This window comes from Engystomops pustulosus, chromosome 5 (genome assembly GCF_040894005.1).
Source record: "Engystomops pustulosus chromosome 5, aEngPut4.maternal, whole genome shotgun sequence".
In the NCBI taxonomy this organism is placed as follows: domain Eukaryota; kingdom Metazoa; phylum Chordata; class Amphibia; order Anura; family Leptodactylidae; genus Engystomops; species Engystomops pustulosus.
Window position 1 is genome coordinate 48503600 of NC_092415.1, and position 25472 is coordinate 48529071.

Below are 25472 nucleotides of genomic sequence, written 5' to 3' on the forward strand. Positions count from 1 at the left end.
ACCAAAGTATAAAAAAGTTATTAGCGCCAGAAGTTGGCAAAATCAAAAAAATAATTTTTGTACAGGAGGTTTTAATTTTTGTAAATGTATGAAAACATTATAAAACCTATACAAATTTGGTATCCCCTTAATCGTACCGACCCAAAGAATAAAGTAGACATGTCATTTGGGGCGCTCAGTGAAAGACGTAATATCCAAGCCTACACCATTTTCACTGGCTTTGGAATTTTTTTCCCGCTTCCGAATACATGGCATGGAATATTTAATACCATCATTATGAAGTGCAATTTGTTAAGCAGAAAACAAGCCATTACACAGCTCTTTACGTGTACAAATAAAAAAGTTATAGATTTTTGAAGGTGAAAAATGGACATGAAAAAACAGGAAAGGGCCCTTAACCGGTTAAAGGCCACACTAAAATAAAAAAATAAATTTATACTTAACTGGGTCCACGTTTCCCGACTCCTTCCCAGTAGTTCAATAATGTCAGGACAGTATGTCGTTACTTTAAAATCACGGTCAATCAGTTAGACTATAATGTGTATAAACAAGAAGACAAGCCACTATAGATAGTTTTCTTAAAAATTTTTTGTTTTATCTATTTCTTATTCAAAAATTGATTACAAAATGTACAAATATGTCAGAAGAATTTTTTCAATTATTTTCGAGGTATTACCTCTAAGTCCTTTAACACATATAGTTTGGGTTGCAAGCAATTCCCATTTTTTGAGTTTTCACTGTACCGTGGCTTTGTGGAGACTTTTTCACAGGTAGCTTTCAGCAGAGGAGTAGATCTTTTTCTTTCAGTCACTTCTTAGCAGAGAAAAAACACTCGCATGATTCTTGCATGATCATGCGAGTGTTTTTTCTCTGCTAAGAAGTGACTGAAAGAAAAAGATCTACTCCTCTGCTGAAAGCTACCTGTGAAAAAGTCTCCACAAAGCCACGGTACAGTGAAAACTCAAAAAATGGGAATTGCTTGCAACCCAAACTATATGTGTTAAAGGACTTAGAGGTAATACCTCGAAAATAATTGAAAAAATTCTTCTGACATATTTGTACGTTTTGTAATCAATTTTTGAATAAGAAATAGATAAAACAAAAAATTTTTAAGAAAACTATCTATAGTGGCTTGTCTTCTTGTTTATATGCTACTGAGTCTGGACATTCTAGGGAGTCTAGCGTGTTCCACTATCTTTTGCAACTTCTGTGCCTAATAACATTTGTATAAAAAGACTATAATGTGTACTTAACCTGCTTAATTGAAGCAAAGTTTAGGTGCAGGAAGCAGTAGAGGTGGGTCTAATGTGGCTTATCAGACACATCTCTATGTAAGTAGAGCCATGGACTTCTCTCATGTAGAGTGGTTTAGACTCCTAAATCGCACATATTCAACCCCTTTAAAGCACTGTAGACTCATTGTCCATATAAAAGTTCACAAATCTGGAAATACAATAGCTAGAAGCTATAGCAGGATCTAGTTATAGTACGGCCATGCAAATATTGATTAGTATCAATTGCTATGCAAACAGTAAGTCAGAGATGGCATAGGAACATCATGTATATGAACGTTGTGTGTCGTCTCAGATTCTATTGAATCTTAGGTAGGGTTGATGTACACAGGACAAAGGAAATGAATAAAACCTGAACTATAAAATAGGTGACAGTGTGAAGTTGGTCAGTGATATGTCCAAGGACCAATCTTAATTGGAAATCAGAGGAGGCTGACAGCTATGAAGCAGTGCTCTGGAAGTATCCGCAGCCAGTGTTTGTGTAGTGCTGGTGTATCGTGGAGACTCTCTGACAGGTGTGAGTCTATCTGCCTAAGACAAACACTCTTGAGATCCGGTGACTTTCATGTCTTTCATGGACATCAAATCAATACTGTTCATCAAAGCACCGAGCTGCCACTCCGCTCAATCAGTTGATCTCAGGGTTTATGAAAGTTTCATAGTCTGAGCAATGACAGTTTTCCATTAAAAGTTTCTACCATGGCATTGATTTGTATTGTGAGCTCAGCTCCTGTTTGCTTATTGTTTAGATGTAATTTCTGTGGATACCAGTCGGGTTCTTTGCTAAAAGCTGTCGTTTATTAATCAATTCGGCTTTGTTACTGGACACTTTCCTATCGATGACAAAGAATTTAGCTGTTTGTGATTCAAAAAATGTAGGGCAGGATTAATAAAGTATGTGATGTAGTCAGCATCTGCTCTATTCATTTGTGCTATATTGAACCTAAACCCATTTTGGAGACAGAAACAATGCAGAACCATTTCTCAATTGGTGCTGCACCAGGCATGGCTAGATCAGGATATTTATTTAGACACTAATGGGAATGTCTCCCTCCAGTGTTTTTTCTTTTATTAGACATATGGGGGCATCTATATTTTAGACACACACTTTCTTTCTGTATTTATTGTACATATAATTCAGATAAATTCAGGGGTGAATGAAATGATTGTGCTGCTCTAGGCACTAAGCATACCTCCATTAAAGACATATACATGAAAATGTAATTTTGTCTGGTTAGTGTTAACAAAGGAAACAAAGTCTAAAACGATCTAAGATATTTATAATTTGTAATCCCATCAATAGCACCTACTCCTAAAAACTATTAATGTTATTCCTTCAGACTATGACTCCCACTCCTGTAGACTAACCACTGGTGCCCCAACTCTTATATACTATTCCACTCCTAAAGGCCATTTTAGATGTACATTCCCACACCTATATACTGTATACCCGATTCTGGCACTAATATATACTAAGACTCCCGGGGCCATCTCTCCATTAGTTTATGAAACATTGTCAGTCTGGCCAAGGATGACCATACCGGTTCCAGAGGACTTCTCGTCAATAATTAGGCCTTTCAGTGCCTAATAGCAATTACAACCCTTAGTATTATTTGTGAACTTTATAGCAGCTGAAATTAATCATAGTCAAATAATCAGTTAGACTACAGCCAGATGGTGTGGGCAAGACCTGTGTCCATAGCCCAGCCTACCCATGTTATCCAAAAGTCTCTTGATTTTCAGTTAAGATCAAGTGTCTCCTACTAAATCATGTGGCCATTGGGTGCCTTAGGTGGGCAGATTAATGGCCGCTTGCAGATGATGGTGAACCTCTATAGTCTATAGGAAGACTAGGAAGTAGTAAAACCCTTCATGCTGAGAACGACAGGTACGATGAATAAAGAATCTTATCTGTGTGTATTTTGGTGGAGTATTCCTAACCTGCTTCTACCTATCCCCTTGTTAGTTGGGGTTCCTGAAACAGCAAGTTGTTCACAACAACAGGTTTACATGCTAACAGCCTATTCCTATTATTGGCCAAAACTTTTAATTGACAAAGTAAAAATGAATAGTGTTGACGCTCTATGTGCCATGGAGCTAACCAAATTCTTACCGTCCCTACAGAGCAGAAATAACTTTCATTTTTTCGTAATGAAACTGTCTTTAAAAATTGAACTTGAATCCACTGCAAAAAAAACTCCCCAAAAACATGAAACATATGTCTTCTTCAGTCTTTCTGTGTTTGACATAACTGCTATGTGTAGTAATCAGATGTTAGCACATGGTACAATCATTCCCCTGCTTCCGCCTCATTATTTACATGCACCACTTCAGCCTAGAATGAAGCACATAATAGTTTCCTCTGAACATACCAGAAAGGGAGGCTCTTAGAGGCCATTCTGCCGGGACTTCAATCCATCTGTCTCCACTTAATGAAAGAGGAAGGATTTTATTTATTGACTGGTTAAATGTATCCAAGGTTCTTGTATTCTGCATCCTTAAGTGGTACAAGAATAAATGGCCCAGGTCTTCATGCCGGTGCTCTATGCCCAGTCTCACTTTAAATATCTCTCCTAAGTCGTGTGTAAGATTCACCTGGAAAAAAAAGGTATATGCTTCTGCTAATATGTAGCTCATAACACATTGTAGAAGTATAAATGGTTCCAATGTGTGTTTATACTACAGCCTACCATTTTCTAAAATCAATGGAGCCTGTTTTCACTGGTATATCAGAGAAGTGCAGAGGGCGCCAGAATTATGAAGAACGTGCACCAAAAATCCTGAATCTGGCGCACCCTGAACTATACATAGGTAAACTGCATTTAGTACAGTGTGCACTGTTATTAGTAAATGTGCCGCATTGATCTACTTGAAATGCACATTCCACTAGTGCACAGTGTGAGACACTAATTTCTTTCTAAAACAGCCTGCTCTCTGCTGATCAGACATTGTGACTACTGGATTTTTCCATCTCCTTACTGTCTGTCCTTTCTCCCATGATTTGTAAGCACTGCATCACATGGGCATCTAGAAACTGAACCTTTGCAGCGGCGCTTAAGATGCCAGAAGAGGTTCTGACCTTTTAGTAATCCTAGCACAGCACTCGAACACCAGAATTAAAATCTACTGCAGGTATGACCAGGTGTTGATTTCAGATATAACCTGTACAATTATTTTGGCGAGACACCACCACAGCCCACCATCCCAGTCAACCCTTCTTTGAAGGTGGTATGCATAGCATAGAAACCTCGAAAAGATGCAAAATTCATAGTGTGCACCAGGACTTTTGACTTTTACACGCCTTCCACACTAGAAAACTGGTGTGGAAGGCATGATTAATTCCCCCAGCAATGAAGAGACAATGATCCTTTGAATACTGCTAAGTAGTTGTAGACTAATCCTTGAAGGATTTGCCTCTTCTCTTCCCTATCCTTCACTTTACTTACTGTAGGGAAATCGCCCAGTTGAGGGCTATCACTTAGGGTGGCAGTCAAGTACAGTTGAGGGGTTTAGCTTCAGGGCTCACTTACCCATGCACCAACCAGATCTCTACAGAAATGTTAATCTAATCAATAATTTGCTTCTTTAAAATAATTTTCTTTGTAATACCTTGTAGGTCAGTCTGTCCTTCCACTGATCTAAGTTTTGCTCCTCAAGTCTGAGTGGGATTGACCTGCCTTTGTCGCCATAGAGCACAATATTCCAGTGAAGATTATGCTGTTGAATTTCCGAAATCTGAATTTCTTCACTGGAAATTGATAGATGAATGATCCATTCTCCGTCTGTGTTACATACAAAAAAGAAATATTGATGTAATAGTCACTAAACACTGTACATGCAGTCCAACCCATACTAGGCTAATGAGTGAGTACTAATTCTTATATTCAAGGAACAATTCAGCTTTTCATTAACTGAAGAAATAGAAATAGAATAGAAATAGAATAGAAGATATGACAGTCCTCATAGATTTGGCACATCTCATTCCATTGTTCCATTCCATTCCAGAGTTCTCATTAAATCTTATGCATTTTCCAAGAGACCAAGTATTAGGTCAGCAAATCTTCAATAGACATGAGCTGGTGTAAATCTGAGCTGTAATTTACCCCATATGGTCCAAAAGCAAAACTTGTGACTCTTAATGACACCAGAACACTGGTTGTGTGGGGGTAGTAAAAAATAAGTTTGTAGACCCTGGCCATGACTTTGAAGCAACCCCTCTTTTTTTTCCAGAACAGTAGCTTCACAAAAAAACAGATTTTTCTGCTGTTTGTTACTAAAATATATTACGGTTGTCTGTGGCAGTAATTGTTCAATGTCTCTATAGGACCCCGATCAATAAATGGAATACTGTAGGTTGCCAATTGTAATCAATAGGCATACAGGTCACCTATATAGATAACTGCAGGAGGTCTCAAACAGAAGACTTAATATTCTAATAAGAAACTATTGATCCCGCGTAGCTGTGATAAGTATTACCCTGTCACTACTATGCAGCCTCTATGAACATTTCACATACAGAAGTCTCCAATATATCATTTCAGTTACTTTTCATTTTTTACTTTCATTTTAATAAATGTAATCATTTGCAGAAAGGATTGATTTCTAAAAATAAACCCAGCTATGAGTAAAATTATTACTACTAATTAGTATTACTCTATTACTTTATTACTCTAAAATTAAAATTATAATTTATTCTTATGTAATTGTGTAACCAATACCTGAGGTCATTGACTGCATCTCATTGTGAAGATCGCCGGAGCGGTTGTCATTCTTAGTTTCTGTATTAATAAAAAACACACTTTAGACTGGACAGAAAATACAGGCAATTCTGAAAATATTTTGTTCCTGCTTATAATTTCGGATAATATTATACAAGGTAAATAAGTTATCAAAAACTGCAAAAAATTCATCGAAAATTTCCATCGTTATCATTGACATGTCAAAGTATATAATAAAAATTTCAGTGGATGTCACAGTCAAAGAGAGCAGTAAGACTAGATTAGGAGAATTGACTGGGACTGACATTTGACTGTGATAACTGATTTTGTCAGATCATATCTCAGGATCAGCTCAGGCGGATATAGCACCTCTGATACCTATCCTGCCTCCCTGACCTGTCACTTATCATTTGTCAAGGGCAAATTCCTATTTGAAATCGCATCATTATTTACGGTTACCCGGCAATCTTCACGGTCACTTGTCAAGCTCGTGTTCATCTTTTTCTGTGTGTATGTATATATATATATATATATATATATATATATATATATATATATATATATATGTATATTGTATAGAACCTCCTCCTATACTTACATTTTCCAAATTATTATTAAACAAAATTAGTGCAACAAGTGTCATGATGAGGATCATCTGTTAGAATTATCTGATGGATTATTTAACCCTTGCTGTCATATTTGAATGAAACAATGGTCAAGCACATTTGCTTGATTGCTGATTCAAACAAAATCCCTTTATCATGATAGAGGGGGTCTGATCCCCACTAATCAGAGCCGTATCACCAGGGGCGTAACTTGGGGGGATGCAGAGGGTGCGGTCGCAACCGGGCCCATGAGGCCTAAAGGGCCCATATGGTGTATCTTTCCTATATGAGAAGACTGTACTATAAATAATACATTATAGTTGGGGGTCTGGCACGCATTTTGCCCTGGGGCCCAGCAACTTCAAGTTACGCCACTTCTTATCACTTTGATGAGGGCAAACACATTTAACTTTAAAGGGATTGTCAACTAATTGATATTCTTTGTGTAATGAAAAGTTTTCTAGAGTTCTGCTTGTTGTCATTTTACAGGAAGCTACATTGTTTCCTTCCAGTGGATATAAACCAGTCTCCGGTCACACAGGTGCTAGTGAGTAATTAGAGCTGTGTGTTATGAGCAGTGCACCTGTGTGACATCACATGACCAAGGACACATTTCTATCCCCAGGAAGTAAACCATGAAGCTTCCTGTTATATGGCAGAAAGCTGATATCTAGAAAACCACAAGGAATTGATGAAGAAAGTATATTGGAAAATAGAAGAACTTTTCATTACACAAACAGTATCGATTATTTCCTGAAAATGGACAACCACGTTAATTATGATGTAGTTCATTTGGCTAAGTCCTAAATGGGGACAGAGATCCAGGCGGTTTTTATCCCTCTGTAGGAGCACAGAATTTTAAATAGAGGTTATGGAGACAAAAAAACATCATAACATTGTTTTAAAAGAAGGCATTTTTAACAGTAAAAAAAAAACAAACACTTTCCTTTGTTGCAGTTATTTTTCCCATTGCTCTGACCTGTCACTTGTAGAGTCATGGACATCATTTTGGTTTTTTCTTTCTTCCACGGCTGGGCTATAAAGATGTATTTGTTCTTGATGAATGATCCTTCCTCCACCACGGCTTTCTCCAGCTGTAAATTAGTTGGCTTTTCTTTCTCTATGAGCAGCTCGTGTATTACACCAATGTCAACAGCTTCCAATTGAAAACCAACCGTCTGATCAATAAAAGCAGGGAACATGAGGTTCATGAATTGCATTTTGCACTAGGACACTTAGCAGCCTTCTCTTGGATTACTAATCCATCGACTACTCCCCTCATTTAGAGTAAACAGTAGTAATATCTAATAAATAACAGTAGTACAGTGTGGCAGAATTCAGTGTAGCACAGTGGGGATTTCTAATTCAGATAGGGCAACATTGACCATAACTATCACAACATCAGTAAATGGCCTGCAAAATGTACAAATAAAAATATTGTTCCATTAAAATTCATGAATAGTTGTAATAGTGCATCTAATTCTTTGCATAAGGCACAATCGCATAGGGCATGAATTCATGCTAAATAGAAGTTGTATTATATACCCTAAAAATGATTTTATCTCGCTTTTTAAATTAAATTATTATACAGTAAAGCAGAAAATTAAAGCGGTTCTCCCATATCAGCAAGTAAATGTTACTGTTTGTATTATGAAAAGTTATACAATTTTTAAATATACTTTCTGAATCAATTCCTAATGGCTTTCTAGATCTCTGCTTGCTGTCATTCTATAGAAAGCTTCACTGTTATTTCCAGTGGATAGAAATCTGACCATGGTCACACAGGTGCACGGCTCGTTATATATCACACGGCTCTGATTACTCTCTATCATGCTAAAGAGCCGTGCACCTGTGTGACCATGGTCAGATTTCTGTCCACTGGAAGTAAACATAGAAACTTTATATAGAATGACAGCAAGCAGAGATCCAGAAAACCATGAGGAATTGATACGGAAAGCACATTAAAAAAGGTATAATTTTTTATCATGCAAACAATAACATTTATTTGCCAAAATAAGAATACCCCTTTAAGTTATCTTCAATGTTTACAATTCTACAAGATGTTCTGCATGTTTCTGAAGCAGCTGGAGTAGAATATAAGACCTCTGCTGCAGTCATTTGTCTTACACCCAGAAGGAAAATCATAAAATAATGAATTACCAAACTGTAAACAAGTGGGCCCTTCAACATATTTTCTAAAACTGTCCATTGACCACGAGCCCAAAAACTGTTTCCTAAGACTCAACGTATCTATGAAGAGTTTTGACAAATTAGCTCACAATCTCCTTACTGTAGTTTAATTTTTAGTCTCTTTCTTTCGGTAATTGCACAACCCTACTTTTCATTATGGATTTACATCAAAGATGTTTACTCTAACATTTACCCCCACCTTATACACATTTCACTTATTTGCAGTATAAATGGATAAAGATCACTTTATACAATACGAAAGCCCCTATAAAGAAAAGGATGTGCTGAGAAAACAAACAAAAAGGAAAATTTCCCCCCTCATCCTCATAGACTGTAAGCTCTGGTGTCACCCCCTCATCCTCATACTGTAAGTTCTTGTGTCTCCCCTCATCCTCATAGACTGTAAGCTCTTGTGTCACTCCCTCATCCTCATAGACTGTAAGCACTTGTGTCCCCCCTCAGCCTCATATACTGTAAGCTCTTGTGTCACCTCCTCATCCTCATAGACTGTAAGCTCTTGTGTGACCCCCTCACCCTCATATACTGTAAGCTCGTGTCCCCCCTCATCCTCATAGACTGTAAGTTCTTGTGTCCCCCCCCTCATCCTCATAGAATGTAAGCTTGTGTCACCCCCTTATCCTCATAGACTGTAAGCTCTTGTGTCACCCCCTTATCCTCATAGACTGTAAGTTCTTGTGTCTCCCCTAATCCTCATAGACTGTAAGCTCTTGTGTCACCCCTCATCCTCATAGACTGTAACTTCTTGTTTCCCCCCCTCATCATCATAGACTGTAAGCTCTTGTGTCATCCCCTCATCCTCATAGACTGTAAGCTCTTGTGTCACCCCCTCATCCTCATAGACTGTAAGCTCTTGTGTCACCTCCTCATCCTCATAGACTGTAAGCTCTTGTGTCACCCCTCATCCTCATATACTGTAAGCTCTTGTGTCACCCCCTCATCCTCATAGACTGCAAGCTCTTGTGTGACCCCCTCACCCTCATATACTGTAAGCTCGTGCCCCCCCTCATCCTCATAGACTGTAAGTTCTTGTGTCCCCCCCTCATCCTCATAGACTGTAAGTTCTTGTGTCCCCCCCTCATCCTCATAGAATGTAAGCTTGTGTCACCCCCTCATCCTCATAGACTGTAAGCTCTTGTGTCACTCCCTCATCCTCATAGACTGTAAGCTCTTGTGTCACCCCCTCATCCTCATAGACTGTAAGCTCTTGTGTCACCTCCTCATCCTCATAGACTGTAAGCTCTTGTGTCACCCCTCATCCTCATATACTGTAAGCTCTTGTGTCACCCCCTCATCCTCATAGACTGCAAGCTCTTGTGTGACCCCCTCACCCTCATATACTGTAAGCTCGTGCCCCCCCTCATCCTCATAGACTGTAAGTTCTTGCGTCCCCCCCTCATCCTCATAGACTGTAAGTTCTTGTGTCCCCCCCTCATCCTCATAGAATGTAAGCTTGTGTCACCCCCTCATCCTCATAGACTGTAAGCTCTTGTGTCACTCCCTCATCCTCATAGACTGTAAGCTCTTGTGTCACTCCCTCATCCTCATAGACTGTAAGCTCTTGTGTCACCCCCTCATCCTCATAGACTGTAAGCTCTTGTGTCACCCCCTCATCCTCATAGACTGTAAGCTCTTGTGTCACCCCATCCTCATAGACTGTAAGCTCTTGTGTCACGTCCTCATCCTCATAGACTGTAAGCTCTTGTGTCCCCCCTCATCCTCATAGACTGTAAGCTCTTGTGTCACCCCCTCATACTCATAGACTGTAAGCTCTTGTGTCACCCCCTCATCCTCATAGACTGTAAGCTCTTGTGTCACGTCCTCATCCTCATAGACTGTAAGCTCTTGTGTCACGTCCTCATCCTCATAGACTGTAAGCTCTTGTGTCACGTCCTCATCCTCATAGACTGTAAGCTCTTGTGATCAAGAGAATGGTTCTCACACAATCCAAATCTAATGTCCAAATATCACATTGTTAAAACAGTACTGGTAGTAATAATATAAACAAACCTTGAAATGTTTTTGTACACACACTAAAAATCGTAGTTTTATTCAATAAATGTTGCTACTTCCTTACCATATGCACAATGGGGGTTATTCATCATATGATAGTCCTGCCCACTGCTATGGCGCAACCGGACCTGAGCGGCGCTTATTTGTATCGAGCCACTGCAGAGAGTTCACAGGCGGGGGCACAGGATAGTTTTACCCTTGGTCCTTGTGAGATTCCTGCATGTTCGGATGTGTACTGTAAATGACTGTGTACCTATAGTGGGTTCTGTCCGCGCTGCATTGCGTCTGTCTTTGCGCTTGCACAACAGCCAATCCCAGCATCCTGGCCCGCTGATTAGCAGCTTGAGTTAATAGTTTAAAGGTAAAACTGAATAAGAATAACTGCAAGTCCCACAAAGAGGTGAGCCCTGCATGTTGTTATCCCACTAGTAGATTAATTAAAATTAATAATATGCTGAGACATTTTCAACCTGAATGTAAGAAAATATTGAAAGTATGGGAAAACGAATGAAAACTGCAACGATTCTTATTTAGAAATGTGCACAATAATGCGTCATGGGTGAAGGCCATTGTCTATAAAATTTGGTGGGTGGTTTGGATGGTCATGGGCCCCCTAGAAGGCTTGGGCCTTGGGTTACCACCCAAACTACTGCTATGAGTAAGAGCTGTTAGTTGGATACTAATGTAGAAACTAAAAGTACAGAGGAGGGGCTATGAGCAGTTTTGTGACAAAAGTAAAAAGTTCTGCTGGAAGATCCACTCAGAGACTTACCAGATGCTACCAATCTAGATTAAATACTGACTTTTCACACAGCCCCATACTCTCTAGAGTACAGGCGGTCCCCCACTTCAGAACACTCGACTTAAATACGACCCCTAGTTACAAACGGACCTCTGGATATTGGTAATTTATTGTACTTTAGTCCTAGGCTACAATGATCATCTGTAACAGTTATCAGAGGTGTCTGTAATGAAGCTTTATTGTTAATATTGATTCTTATGACAATCCAACATTTTTAAAATCCAATTGTCACAGAGACCAAAAAAGTTCTGTCTGGGATTACAATGATAAAATATACAGTTCTGACTTACATAGAAATTCAACTTAAGAACCTACAGACCCTATCTTGTATGTAACTGCCTGTAAATGTACCACATGTTGTTATCCCAAGCCTTAAGACATGTTCCTCTAATATTTCTTATTTCATTTTCTGTAAATACACTTGAAGTACAGAAGATATTCTATGGATTGTATTGAAGTTTCTATACTGTGCATTTTGTACCTTTTTCACTCACATGATTTCATTTTTTGGAAGATATCACTTATACTTTCGATTTCTATTAAAATATGATTTAAGATTACTTAAAGGACTAAAAGCCACCTGATGATTAGAATAGAAACAAACACTTTTAGCATTTATTGAAATAATAAGGAGCAATAAACTATAAAAGCGAAAGATCAAGTTTTGCTAATATTTCCCTTTGAAGCTGCAGTTGCTATGGTACCATCATCACTAGGTGTATTGTATCTAAATATAGGGTATAATCAAAGATAACATCACATTGAGCAAGAGCTGAAAAGATTCAAGTAAGAATAAAGCAAACAAATAATTTCATATTTAAATTGCCAAATGTTCAATTTTTTATGGTTATTATTAGTAGGATTTACACATTGTGTTGTTACAGTAAAACTATGTTAACCTGACATTCATGCCCTGGAGAGGCAGATCAAGACTTTCGCTTCAGGATGTAAACTGTTTGTAAAACCCATTTTTATAGTAAGAAGTTATGAAAATAAGAATTAATAGAGGGGATCCCCATCTGGTAACTGAAGCTTAAAAACCAGTCCAATAAATGTTTTTATTCTTTCATTATATAATTATAATCCCAATGTATTATTTATAATTTAGACAATATTACATTATTCAGTTGTTTATTTCTATCTGGAAAACTCTTTGAATTTTTCTCTTCAGTTAAGTTCTGAGATCTTATGATGATCACCTGAGAATATCTTTCTGTTCTCTCTAGGTGGCTACCAGGATTATGTGCTGCTCCTAGGAAAGCAAAAGTAAGTCAACCACACCTAAAGTGCTTCTGTCCCTTTATTTTAGTGAATGGTGAGGGGTCTAAATACCTAGAACCCCACTGATCAAAACTTCTTAAAGGAAACCTACCACTTGAAGTGGCAGGTGAAAGAAGGAAATACCGAGCACCAGCTCAGGGTGAGCTGGTGCCGGAGCTTATTTTTGTTAGTGTTTAAACCGCTGTTTGAACTTTATAACCAAAGCTGCTTCGGCGCTCAGTGCTTAGCGCTTACCATGCGCGCGGCTCTCCTTCACTTCCTATGTAGCCGCGGGCATGGGCGCGTACCTCCCTGCGCCGAAGCAGCTTCGGCTATAAAGTTTAAAAACTGTTTTAAACCGCAATACAGCGGTTTAAAACACTAAAAAAAATAAGCTCCGGCACCAGCTCACCCTGAGCTGGTGCTCGGTATGTCCTTCTTACACCTGCCACTTCAAGTGGTAGGTTTCCTTTAAAAGCCACCAAGGCATGTCAGAAGTTTCACAGCTACTCTTGGATTTTCCATGTGGGATCAGAGTGCTAGCTTCTGGATTCCATATGCAATACATTAGATTGTGATCATTGTTTGTTTGGATTGTCCTTAAAAGAAAAAGGACGATCCTCTTGCAGGTCATCTTCTATACATTGATGCTCCGGCATTGGCTCCGTGTCCCCATGTGGTCCATCGGAGGCACCATGAGGTCAGCTGCACATTGACATTCTAATATGTGCATCGGCATCGGCACACACTATGACAGTGATGGCAAACCTTTTAGAAATCGAGTGCCCAAACTGCAAGCCTACACCCACTTATCTATCGCAAAGTGCCAGCATGGTCATTTATAACAATATTACCCACAATAACACTATTTAAAGGCCAAATAATACTGCCACATGATGAGCATCATTATTACAACAACATAAATGGCATCATGCTTAATATTACCGCCATACAGTAATTGCTTTTAATGCCAGTGATGAACATTGGCGCCATATAGTGATAATTATCCCCGCCATACAGTGAAGATATGGCATCATGTAAAAAGACACCAATGCTACTGCTACACCAGTTTTGACCGCGAGCCACGGTCCGATCTTACATATGCATTTCTATGCAAGTGCATTAGATCGTCAACTAGCACCCAGTGTCTATCTGAATCACAAGAATTTAGGCTTAAAGGGGTTTTCCCATCTAGGCATTTACATTTAATTACATTCATTTGCCTTATGTAAACATTTCTTCAATTGGATCTTAATAAAAAAAATGTTCCTGTGTGAAGATAATTTCTCATAAATGTAGTCATGTTGTCCCTTAGAAACCAGATAGCTTCCTCGTATACGACCACGTCATACTCTGGCAGCGGTGGCCAGATTTGCGCTATAGAGTCCTGCCGGACCACCTGGATTCAGCAATCATTACCACAGGGTGGTCGTTCGACATGTAGTAACTCCCAGACATTTTATATACAATAACCTTTTGTTTCTTTGTGCACGCACTGCAGCAGAGGTGGACGTATCCGAGGAAGCAATCTTGTTTCTAAGGGACCATATCACTACATTTATGGAAAATTATCTTCACACAGGAACATTTTTTTTAATAACATCCAATTGAAGAAATGTTTATATACAGAAGATTAATGAAACTGAATGTGAGTGCCCAGACGAGAATACCCCTTTAAGGCCCCTTTCACGCTTGTGAGTGTGATGGTCTGAACTCGCAGCATGTGCTGCCTGGATCAGCCGGCCTGAATGCTGCAAACTGGAACTGAATTCAGCATATCAGTGCAGTTCTGGTTTGCAGCATTCGGCCCGGGCAATCCAGTGCATGCAAGTTCAGCGCATCACAATCGCAAGTGTGAAAGGGGCCTTAAGAAGGTGAAAGCAGCACTGTGGGTGAGCAGTGGGAGAGGGAAACGGGCAGGGACTGAATGTGCCAGGAATAGTGACTAAATAAGGTCCAAGTCGCATCTGGTAAAATAAATACAAACTATCAGGGCACTGAGGGGGATGGGGAAACCTATTTAGGAAGATCTCCTCACTGGGGCAAAGTGGGTGTTGTGGGGTGTAGGACACAAATCACTGAAGTGAATTATTAACACTTTAGCTGCTGCCTGCTTACACAGACAGCAGACAATGGAGTACCTGGCTTCCCCTGCCTGTAGTGAGGGACTTCATTCCCTTATCTTCATTATCAGTCATCTTGCTGCTGTGCACTCCTGGCTGCCGGCTTCTGTCCTCCCGGGCTGAGGTTCAGTGAGGAGGAGGGGGAGGGAGCAAAGAGGGAGGCAGTGACCCGCTGCTGCTTCACAAGTCATAGCACAACAGGTCAGCTCCAGCCTGCACTGGGAAGCCGACAGCCCATCTGAGGGCTGAGGTGGGTGTGGCAGAGCAGAGAGTGTGTTACTCTGCTCTGCTACTCTATGCTCAGAGCTCAGCAGCTTGTTGTGTGGCCGGAGCTCTTTTAATAAAACAGACACAGTGGAGGCAATGGCGTGCGTGCCAGCAGAGAGGGCTCTGCGTGCCCTGTCTGGCACGCGTGCCATAGGTTCGCCACCACTGCACTATGATGTTAGCGAGTGGCTGACATCATGGTGCCTGCGATGTACCAGAGCAATGATGGATAGAAAAGGACCTTCCGGGGGGACGTCGGAAGGCGAGTACACATTTTGTTTTTTCCTACAAGCTATATACTGGGGACAGTGGCTGTGGGCTATAAACTGGGGGGGGGGGCACGGGGTGCAGGCTATATACTGGGGGGCATGGGCTGCAGGCTATAAGCTGGGGGGGCATGGGCTGCAGACTATAAATTGGGGGGCATGTTAAAATTAGGGGTCTCGGCTTATACTCGGTCGGCTTATACTTGAGTATATACTGTAGATTTTTTTTTCATGACAAGTGAGCCTATAACTTTTTTTTTTAATTATGTATTTTTTTTTTTTACTTATAGCCAATAAATGACTACAAATGTGAAAAAATAAATATTTTTTGTCATTTTACTGCATGCGCAAGGTTAGCAGAAATCCGGGTGATGTTACCGACTGTCTGCTGCTCTTTTGGCCAGCCTACATGGGGGGGCGTTTGGGGACAGTCTACCACCCCTAAATGTGGTGGTAGATGTCATTTAAAGTTACAATCGGACATCTTGGAAATAGAAAGCTGTATATAAAAATCTAATTTTATTTACTACAACTTACAGATAAATGTAACTGTCATGACATCCTTTCACACGGGGCATGTGCAAATAGGAGTATAGAGCCATATGGCAGTCGTGAAGGGGTTAAGCATATTACAGTGTGTAAACAGTTTACCTCCCTTACAGCTTTAGCTCTTTACATTCTTTAATAGGTAATTTCATCACAGATTTAATCAAAGTTGACTGGATTTGGTTGAGTCACTAAAAGATTCTCCTTAAAAGGAAAACTACCACTTGGGTAGCCATGATTTAAACTAAAAACAATGGCAGGTCGGGCTTTTCTTCTTTTATAGGAAAATGCTAATTAGCGCTGGGCGCTCCTGTGTGATCGGCACAGTGTGGTTTGCTCTTCTTTGGCTCCTAATTATGAAATCCTACTGCATTCTATCATATTCACCCACTTACTCCTACTCTTCTGCCCCAGAGCTGGATACGTCACCCATCTCCTGGAGAGTCTTGCGCATGCGCAGTTCTCATACCTGTTAAGCAGCCTCATCAGATGGCTCAGAAGCACAAGACTTCCTGAGAGCTGGTTGAAAATACATCAGGCTGTCAACATGAATATTGTATAGCACACTACCGTATAGTATACCTTTAGCTTCTAGCAAGCAAGTTATACCCATTCTTCTGGTGAAGAATGTAAGAGAATATACCCTGTCTGGTTGGCCATTATTACAAGCAAGATGAGAGTCAAGGAAAATTGAGCATCATGATGTTAAACCCATATTATTTACTTAGAGAGCAAAATGACTAATTAACATCATCCAGCATTCTACAGCTGATTACAAAACCTCAGCATTTTCTATTCCCGAAGTCCTTGGCTGAAGATACTGCAGCTGTTTCTTTCTATTCTGGTGTGCAGAGAATGAAATGACTTCTGATTAAATACATGTAAGATGAATAACTTATAATATAATTTAGGAATTTTTTCACCTAAGTCCATAAGCTTTGTTTTAGATTTCAGTTATTAAACGATTGGAAATACATTGGAAACTTCCCCTACTATGCAAAATATAGCAGCCATTTACACAAAATATTGAAAATAAAGGAAAGTACATTAGATTCAACTATTTTTCCTTGTGCCTGTAACACAGAGTCAGGGAACAGACTAAGGACAAAGACATAGTCAGTGAGCCCTGAAAACTCCTTCACATCTGTCCCTACCTACTTGTCTCACTTTACCCTAAGCAGTATGGGACAACTGGGAGAGGTTCCCTCGCTGCACAAAAGTGCAAAACACTGAAAGGCAAGACAAAACAAAAACAGAAGAATAGTCTCCGGAGTCGGGTCACAACAAAGAGAGCAAATGCAGTACAAAATCACAAGGCAGGGGGTCAAGATACCAGAATACAGAGATCAGAAGGTACTAGTAGCTTACAACCTGGGTCTATAGCAAGCACAGAACAAGTGCGAGCACATGCCACAACTCCTGCCCAAAAAGTGATTGGAGCAGAGCTCTGACATCCAGGACACACAGAACAGCAACGAAGGGATATGGGGGATGGAAAGTCTGTCAGTAACAGTGGGTTAACCATTGATAAGTGTCTCCTAACATTATCAAACTGTATACCTTTCACATATCTAACTACATAAAATCACAGTGCACTACTAACCCTCTCACAATGCACTAATATTTTAAAAAATTAATAAATGCATGAACAAAAAAACATCTATTTATAAAATTAAGTAGACAATCCCACTACTTCTATTTACTATAATAATTGAGATTACAAGAATGTCATTATGTAAAAAAATATTCACAAATAAAAATATGATGAGGCTTCACATACATTTTATGTATTACTATATGGTTTATTTTTATAATTTCATATTTGGGACTGAAGCAAATTGTAATGAGAAATATTATAAGGATTTACGGTGTTTTTTTTGGAACTTTTGGCATTATGACCCATAGAATCATGAACTAAGTTGCAGTACCAGGCCCAGATACATCTGTGTGCATGGGACGGGGTTGGGGGAATGTGGCACTTTGTTGCTGATCAGCTGATCAGATTTTGTATATACCCAATTTTATGTTTTTATGGAACTTTTAATAACACTATACCTTAAAAGACAATGCTTTCCGTTTGCATGTAACTTTTCTTCTTCCAGTGTTGCCCATGGATCCAGACAAGGTAATAAACAAATCTGTATCTGTAATTTGCTTTGGAGCTTGACTGATACTGATGGAAATGAAATAAGTCTTTACTGTGGAAAGTAAAAAAGAAATGTTATATCCACTGATTTTAATTTTTAAGGGAAGAAGTAAACCTGCTGTAGAATCCATGTACCATAATGATTTTCATATATGTATATACCGTCATCAGAATACAAAACATTCAGATTGAGACATAAATTGGACAGTTTCCATCCCAAACACATATCAGGCTCTCTGTCTACAACCAGGCAACCACAAGATACAATCGTAACTGCTCTACTTCTACAGACAGTAACAAACACATTGCTAAACTCCGGAACACATTTATTAAATCAAGGATATATTGCACAAACTATTTCAAATTGTCAGAGACACTAGGATTCAAGTAGTCATCTCCTTCAAAAAGTGAGAAATAAAGACATTAGAGAACCTCTTCTTGTCACCTACAACCCACATCTCCGCATCTTGACATCTTGGCATGTTGAGAGAAAATGCAAGTTAAACCCTATCTTACAAAAAATCTATAGTTCATGAACTAGTGGAAACTGAACTATGTGCAGTTTTCTTGTGGAGTGTGGAGAGGACGGCAGATTCATCAAAATTGGTGCACAGTCTCCATTAATCTGGAAATATGCAGCATTTATTTTGCTGCTCTTTGTTCATGCTGCAGGATTGTGGCACATGTCGGTAATAAATATGGCGCAAACTCCGACTAAGACCTAACACACCCCCTTGGGTGCACATGTTTTCTGTCTTGCCGGATACAGTGGAGCCGCCACCCAAAAATGTTGCAGATACTTTATAAATACATGTACAAGCAGTTTGCATGTTCTTTGGCTTGTGAGCTCGCTCAGTTTTGGCTTGTGATTCTAAGTGGCTAGTGAACTTAAATGAGTTGAAAAAAGCGGAGTTTTGTGTGTGTTAAGAGTGAATCTGTTGTTTGGGTGATTGTGGACTGAGTATATAGGTAATAGCACTTTTCTTAGTGTCACAATTTAAATAGATTTTTTTTTTCCTTTCTTTGCCTGGTCTGCTAATTGGGAGGAGGGATTAGTGTTCACACCTGATAAGTTAAGGTCTAGCAACTCACTTTTGAGCTCGCTCAGTTTTGGCTTGTGATTCTAAGTGGCTAGTGAACTTAAGTGAGTTGAAAAAAGCGGAGTTTTGTGTGTGTTAAGAGTGAATCTGTTGTTTGGGTGATTGTGGACTGAGTATATAGGTAATAGCACTTTTCTTAGTGTCACAATTTAAATAGATTTTTTTTTTCCTTTCTTTGCCTGGTCTGCTAATTGGGAGGAGGGATTAGTGTTCACACCTGATAAGTTAAGGTCTAGCAACTCACTTTTGAGCTCGCTCAGTTTTGGCTTGTGATTCTAAGTGGCTAGTGAACTTAAGTGAGTTGAAAAAAGCGGAGTTTTGTGTGTGTTAAGAGTGAATCTGTTGTTTGGGTGATTGTGGACTGAGTATATAGGTAATAGCACTTTTCTTAGTGTCACAATTTAAATAGATTTTTTTTTTCCTTTCTTTGCCTGGTCTGCTAATTGGGAGGAGGGATTAGTGTTCACACCTGATAAGTTAAGGTCTAGCAACTCACTTTTGAGCTCGCTCAGTTTTGGCTTGTGATTCTAAGTGGCTAGTGAACTTAAGTGAGTTGAAAAAAGCGGAGTTTTGTGTGTGTTAAGAGTGAATCTGTTGTTTGGGTGATTGTGGACTGAGTATATAGGTAATAGCACTTTTCTTAGTGTCACAATTTAAATAGATTTTTTTTTTCCTTTCTTTGCCTGGTCTGCTAATTGGGAGGAGGGATTAGTGTTCACACCTGATAAGTTAAGGTCTAGCAACTCACTTTTGAGCTCGCTCAGTTTTGGCTTGTGATTCTAAGTGGCTAGTGAACTTAAGTGAGTTGAAAAAAGCGGAGTTTTGTGTGTGTTAAGAGTGAATCTGTTGTTTGGGTGATTGTGGACTGAGTATATAGGTAATAGCACTTTTCTTAGTGTCACAATTTAAATAGATTTTTTTTTTCCTTTCTTTGCCTGGTCTGCTAATTGGGAGGAGGGATTAGTGTTCACACCTGATAAGTTAAGGTCTAGCAACTCACTTTTGAGCTCGCTCAGTTTTGGCTTGTGATTCTAAGTGGCTAGTGAACTTAAGTGAGTTGAAAAAAGCGGAGTTTTGTGTGTGTTAAGAGTGAATCTGTTGTTTGGGTGATTGTGGACTGAGTATATAGGTAATAGCACTTTTCTTAGTGTCACAATTTAAATAGATTTTTTTTTTCCTTTCTTTGCCTGGTCTGCTAATTGGGAGGAGGGATTAGTGTTCACACCTGATAAGTTAAGGTCTAGCAACTCACTTTTGAGCTCGCTCAGTTTTGGCTTGTGATTCTAAGTGGCTAGTGAACTTAAGTGAGTTGAAAAAAGCGGAGTTTGAAAAAGAGAAGTCCACAGAACTGTAAGTAACCTACATTTTATATCTCTTGATTTATATACTTATCACTGTTTTGTTACTAGGATATGGCTAGCAAGATTGGTGGTATGCTCCAGTGCACACTCTGCCGCATGTATACACTGCTGGAGCAAGAGTTCGAGGGTGAATACCACTGTGACAGATGTGCCCATATTTTTCTACTAGAAGCTCGTGTTAGAGATCTGGAGGAAGATATTGCACGGCTGCGAGCAATTGACAATCTTGAGAGGAGTATGCTGCTCACTGAGCAAGCAATAAGCGGGGTAGAAGTGGAGGGTGGAGAGGAAAGCCAGCAGGGTCAGGTGGGTAGCTGGGTTACTGTAAATAGAGGGGGTAGGAAGGGGTCAAAGAAAAGGAAGGCCAACTCTGACTCTGAACATCCAAGCAAAATTGCAAAATTGTGCAATGATGTAAGGACGTCAGTGTCAGAAATGGCAGCCCTAGCGGATCCTGCTCTCCCTCACAGCCGGGGGAGCAGACCAGCTAGTAGTAGGGTGGATGGGAGTGCAGGTAAGCCAAGGCAGCTAGTGGTTGTAGGGGACTCTATAATCAGGAAGACGGATAGAATAATTTGTCGCCAAGACCGCCTCAACCGAATGGTTTGCTGTCTCCCTGGTGCCAGGGTTCGGCATGTGGTGGAAAGGGTGGATAAATTACTGGGAGGGGCTGGGGATGACCCAGCTGTCGTGGTCCATGTTGGTACCAATGACAGAATAGATGGTAGGTGGAGGAGCCTGAAGAATAATTTTAAAGAACTAGGTTCAAAGCTTAAGGAAAGGACCTCCAAGGTAGTATTCTCCGGAATCCTACCTGTGCCATGCGCTACACAGAGCAGACAGCGGGAGCTCAGGGAGTTAAATGCATGGCTCAGATCCTGGTGTAGAGCAGAGGGATTTGGGTTCCTAGAGCATTGGGCTGACTTTTCACTGGGGTACAAGCTGTTTTCTGCAGATAACTTGCACCTAAGTGGAAGGGGGGCTGCTGTGCTGGGGGAGAAGATCCTAGCAGGGGTGGCGGAGTATTTAAACTAGGATCGGGGGAGGAGGGAAAGGAAGACACTGAAGGGGTAGACAGGTCAGAGAGGGGGCAGATTATGTTGGTGGGTGGTGATGTGGGCGGTGTATGGGGGCCTGAGGCAGTGGATAAGGAGATCCACAAGTTGCAGAACAGTGGTGAGGATATATGTGCCAGTAAAATTACTTTAAATCAGATAAATAACTGTGGAAAATTAAATTGTATGTTCACAAATGCCAGAAGTATCTCAGGCAAAATGGGCGAGCTTGAGGCTCTGATATTAGAGGAACAGTTAGATGTTGTTGGTGTAGCAGAGACATGGCTCGATGCATCGCATGATTGGGTTGTTAATATTCAAGGTTTTACACTCTTTCGGAAAGACAGGGCAAATAGGAGGGGAGGTGGTGTATGTCTGTATGTCAGAAGAGACTTAAAAGCGATTGTGAATGAGTCAGTGGTCTCAGAGTGTGAGGAGGCAGAAACTTTGTGGGTTGAAATTCAAAGCCAAGAGAGCTTTGAGAAAATTATTTTTGGTGTAATTTATAGACCCCCTAACATCTCTGAGGAAATAGAGGGTCACCTATATAAACAGATGGAGCGGGCTGCACAGGAGGGGACCGTAGTGATAATGGGAGACTTTAACTTTCCAAATATAAATTGGGGTCAGGGCTCGTCTTCATCTATGAAGGGGAGACATTTTATCAACTTTCTACAGGATAATTTTATGTTGCAGCTTGTAGAAGATCCCACAAGAGGTGACGCATTGTTGGACCTTGTGATTTCTAACAATGAGGAGACTGTCCAAAATGTCAGTATCAGGGAACCCCTTGGAAACAGCGATCATAATATAATTATTTTCCTCTTAAACTTTAAAAAGCAGAAACAGGTGGGAAAATCGAAAACTTTGAATTTTAAGAGGGCTAATTTCCAAAAATTCAGGGCTGCAATACAGGATACAGACTGGGATCAGATACTGTCACATGGTGATACTAATGTTAAATGGGAGAAATTCAAATCTATCCTGGGTTTTTATACTTCTAAATTTATTCCAATAGGTAACAAGTATAGACGGGCTAGATTACACCCTGCGTGGCTTACAGCTACAGTTAAAAGGGCAATTAATGAGAAAAAGAGGGCATTTAAAAAATATAAATCTGACGGGTCACCTGAGGCTTTCAATACTTACAAAAAACTTACCAAAATCTGTAAAAAAGAAATCAAATCAGCCAAAATACAAAATGAAAGACAGGTAGCTAAAGATAGCAAAACAAATCCCAAGAAATTTTTTAGGTATATCAATGCAAAAAAAAATGGGTCACAACAGGTTGGACCCCTTTATTCTGAAAATGGGGCATCGGTGACTGGAGACCAGGAGAAGGCAGAGATACTTAATAGGTTTTTTAGCTCCGTTTATACAATAGAAGAGAGAACTTCTGACTTGGGTGGTGTCAGTGCGGGTCATGGATCCTGTGATATACTAGGCTGGCTAAATGTAGGCATTATCCAATCTAAGCTCAATAAAATCAATGTGTACAAAGCTCCTGGACCAGACGGGTTACACCCCAGAGTTCTTAAAGAACTCAGTTCTGTTATTGCTGTACCGCTGGCTAAAATCTTCAGGGATTCTGTAATGTCTGGTGTGGTGCCAAGTGACTGGCGCAAGGCAAATGTGGTGCCAATATATAAAAAGGGCTCTAGAACTTCGCCTGGCAATTACAGGCCTGTAAGCTTAACTTCCATTGTGGGGAAAGTATTGGAAGGGTTAGTAAAAGACTACATACTGGAGTATGTGACATCAAATAGTATAATAAGTGACAGCCAGCATGGGTTTACTAAGAATAGAAGTTGTCAAACTAACCTTATCTGCTTTTATGAAGAGGTTAGCAGATGCATGGATGGAGGAGCAGCTGTGGATATTGTGTTCTTGGACTTTGCAAAGGCATTTGACACTGTCCCTCATAGACGCCTGATGGGTAAAATTAGGGCTATTGGTTTGGCAGAAATCATTTGCAATTGGATTGAAAACTGGCTGAAGGATCGTATCCAGAGAGTTGTGGTCAATGATTCCTACTCGGAATGGTCACCAGTTATGAGTGGTGTACCCCAGGGTTCTGTGCTTGGCCCACTACTATTTAATATATTTATTAATGATATAGAGGTAGGAATTAATAGCACTGTGTCTATTTTTGCAGATGACACCAAACTGTGTAGTGTAATACAGTCTATGGAGGATGTTCATAGGCTGCAGGGTGACTTGGACAAACTGAATGTTTGGTCATCCACTTGGCAAATGAGGTTTAATGTGGATAAATGTAAGGTTATGCACCTGGGGGCCAATAATCCAAAGGCAAAATATGTCCTTGGGGGAGTAAATCTGGGTGAGTCCCTTGTTGAGAAGGACCTGGGGGTACTAGTAGATCACAAATTGAATAACAGCATGCAATGTCAATCAGCTGCCTCTAAAGCCAGTAGGATCTTGTCATGTATCAAAAGTGGTATGGACTCTCGTGATAGGGATGTAATATTACCACTATACAAGGCACTGGTTCGGCCACACCTGGAATATGCTGTCCAGTTCTGGGCACCGGTCCATAAAAAGGATGCCCTGGAGCTGGAGAGGGTTCAACGTAGAGCCACAAAAATGATAAGGGGTATGGAGGGTCTCAGTTATGAGGAAAGATTAAAACAACTAGATTTATTTAGTCTGGAAAAGAGACGACTACGAGGGGACATGATTAATTTATTTAAATATATGAATGGTCCATACAAAAAATATGGTGGGAAGTTGTTTCAGATTAGATCAAATCAAAAGACGAGGGGGCACTGTCTCCGTTTGGAGAAATCAAGGTTTAATCACCGGAGGCGACAGGGCTTTTTTACTATGAGAACGGTCAATCTGTGGAATAGCCTGCCTCAGGCGCTGGTCACAGCAGGGACAGCGGATAGCTTCAAGAAGGGTCTAGATGCCTTTTTACACCTAAATAACATAGATGGTTATGTTATATAGAATTGTTTCCCCTAAATCCCTTCCTCATCCAATCCCTTCCCTTCCTTGGTTGAACTTGATGGACGAGTGTCTTTTTTCAACCGTAGAAACTATGAAACTATGAAACTATGAAACTTTCTAGTAAACAGTCAGACAGAAAACTGGTGCAAACACCTGAATAAATGTGGGATAAAATATTCAATGGTAACAGGTATATCTCCCTTTAATCAGAAAAGTAAAAAAAACTTGTCCAGGTTCATTAGGCCTTCCCCGACAGTTTGCTGCCTTCTCTTTGAACGTGTCAGCATAGGGAGCGGGGGTGCAGGGGTGTGAACAGCCTACTGGATGTACTATAGCAGAATACTCAATCAGATCAGACCTGGTCTCAGCTACAGAGATTTCTCCTGTATTTACTAAGAGACTGGAGCCTCTTAATAGATAAGGGTGCCAGAACGCCGGTGGGGGCAATTTTAAGACCGGCATTTAAAGCACCAGTCTTAATGAATTCCCACGCCAATGACTACTAACAGGATAACAATTCCAAACTCCAATTAGGATAACAAGATGCGCATTAACTTCACCTGTACAACACATTGGGGCAGATTTATCAAGCAGTCTGAAAGTCAGAATATTTCCAGTTGCCCATGGCAACCAATCACAGCTCAGCTTTCATTTCACCAGTGCTCATGAATATTTTAAAGGGGAGCTGTGATTGGTTGCCATGGGCAATTGGAAATATTCTGACTTTCAGACTGCTTGAT

General features: G+C 40.1%; 1 protein-coding gene across 4 annotated transcripts in view; it reads right to left on the reverse strand.

Annotated features, from left to right (window-relative positions):
- RP1 (RP1 axonemal microtubule associated) overlaps positions 1-25472 on the reverse strand; it is a 312070-nt gene that overhangs the window by 40096 nt on the left and 246502 nt on the right. For all 4 annotated transcript variants that reach the window (XM_072151901.1, XM_072151900.1, XM_072151899.1 and 1 more), the window contains exons 48-52: positions 18156-18298; positions 7595-7793; positions 6011-6070; positions 4902-5074; positions 3665-3887 (exon numbers count right to left, since the gene is read on the reverse strand). In XM_072151901.1, coding sequence (XP_072008002.1) covers positions 3665-3887; positions 4902-5074; positions 6011-6070; positions 7595-7793; positions 18156-18298 — 798 coding nt within the window. The remainder of the gene's footprint in view (positions 1-3664; positions 3888-4901; positions 5075-6010; positions 6071-7594; positions 7794-18155; positions 18299-25472) is intronic.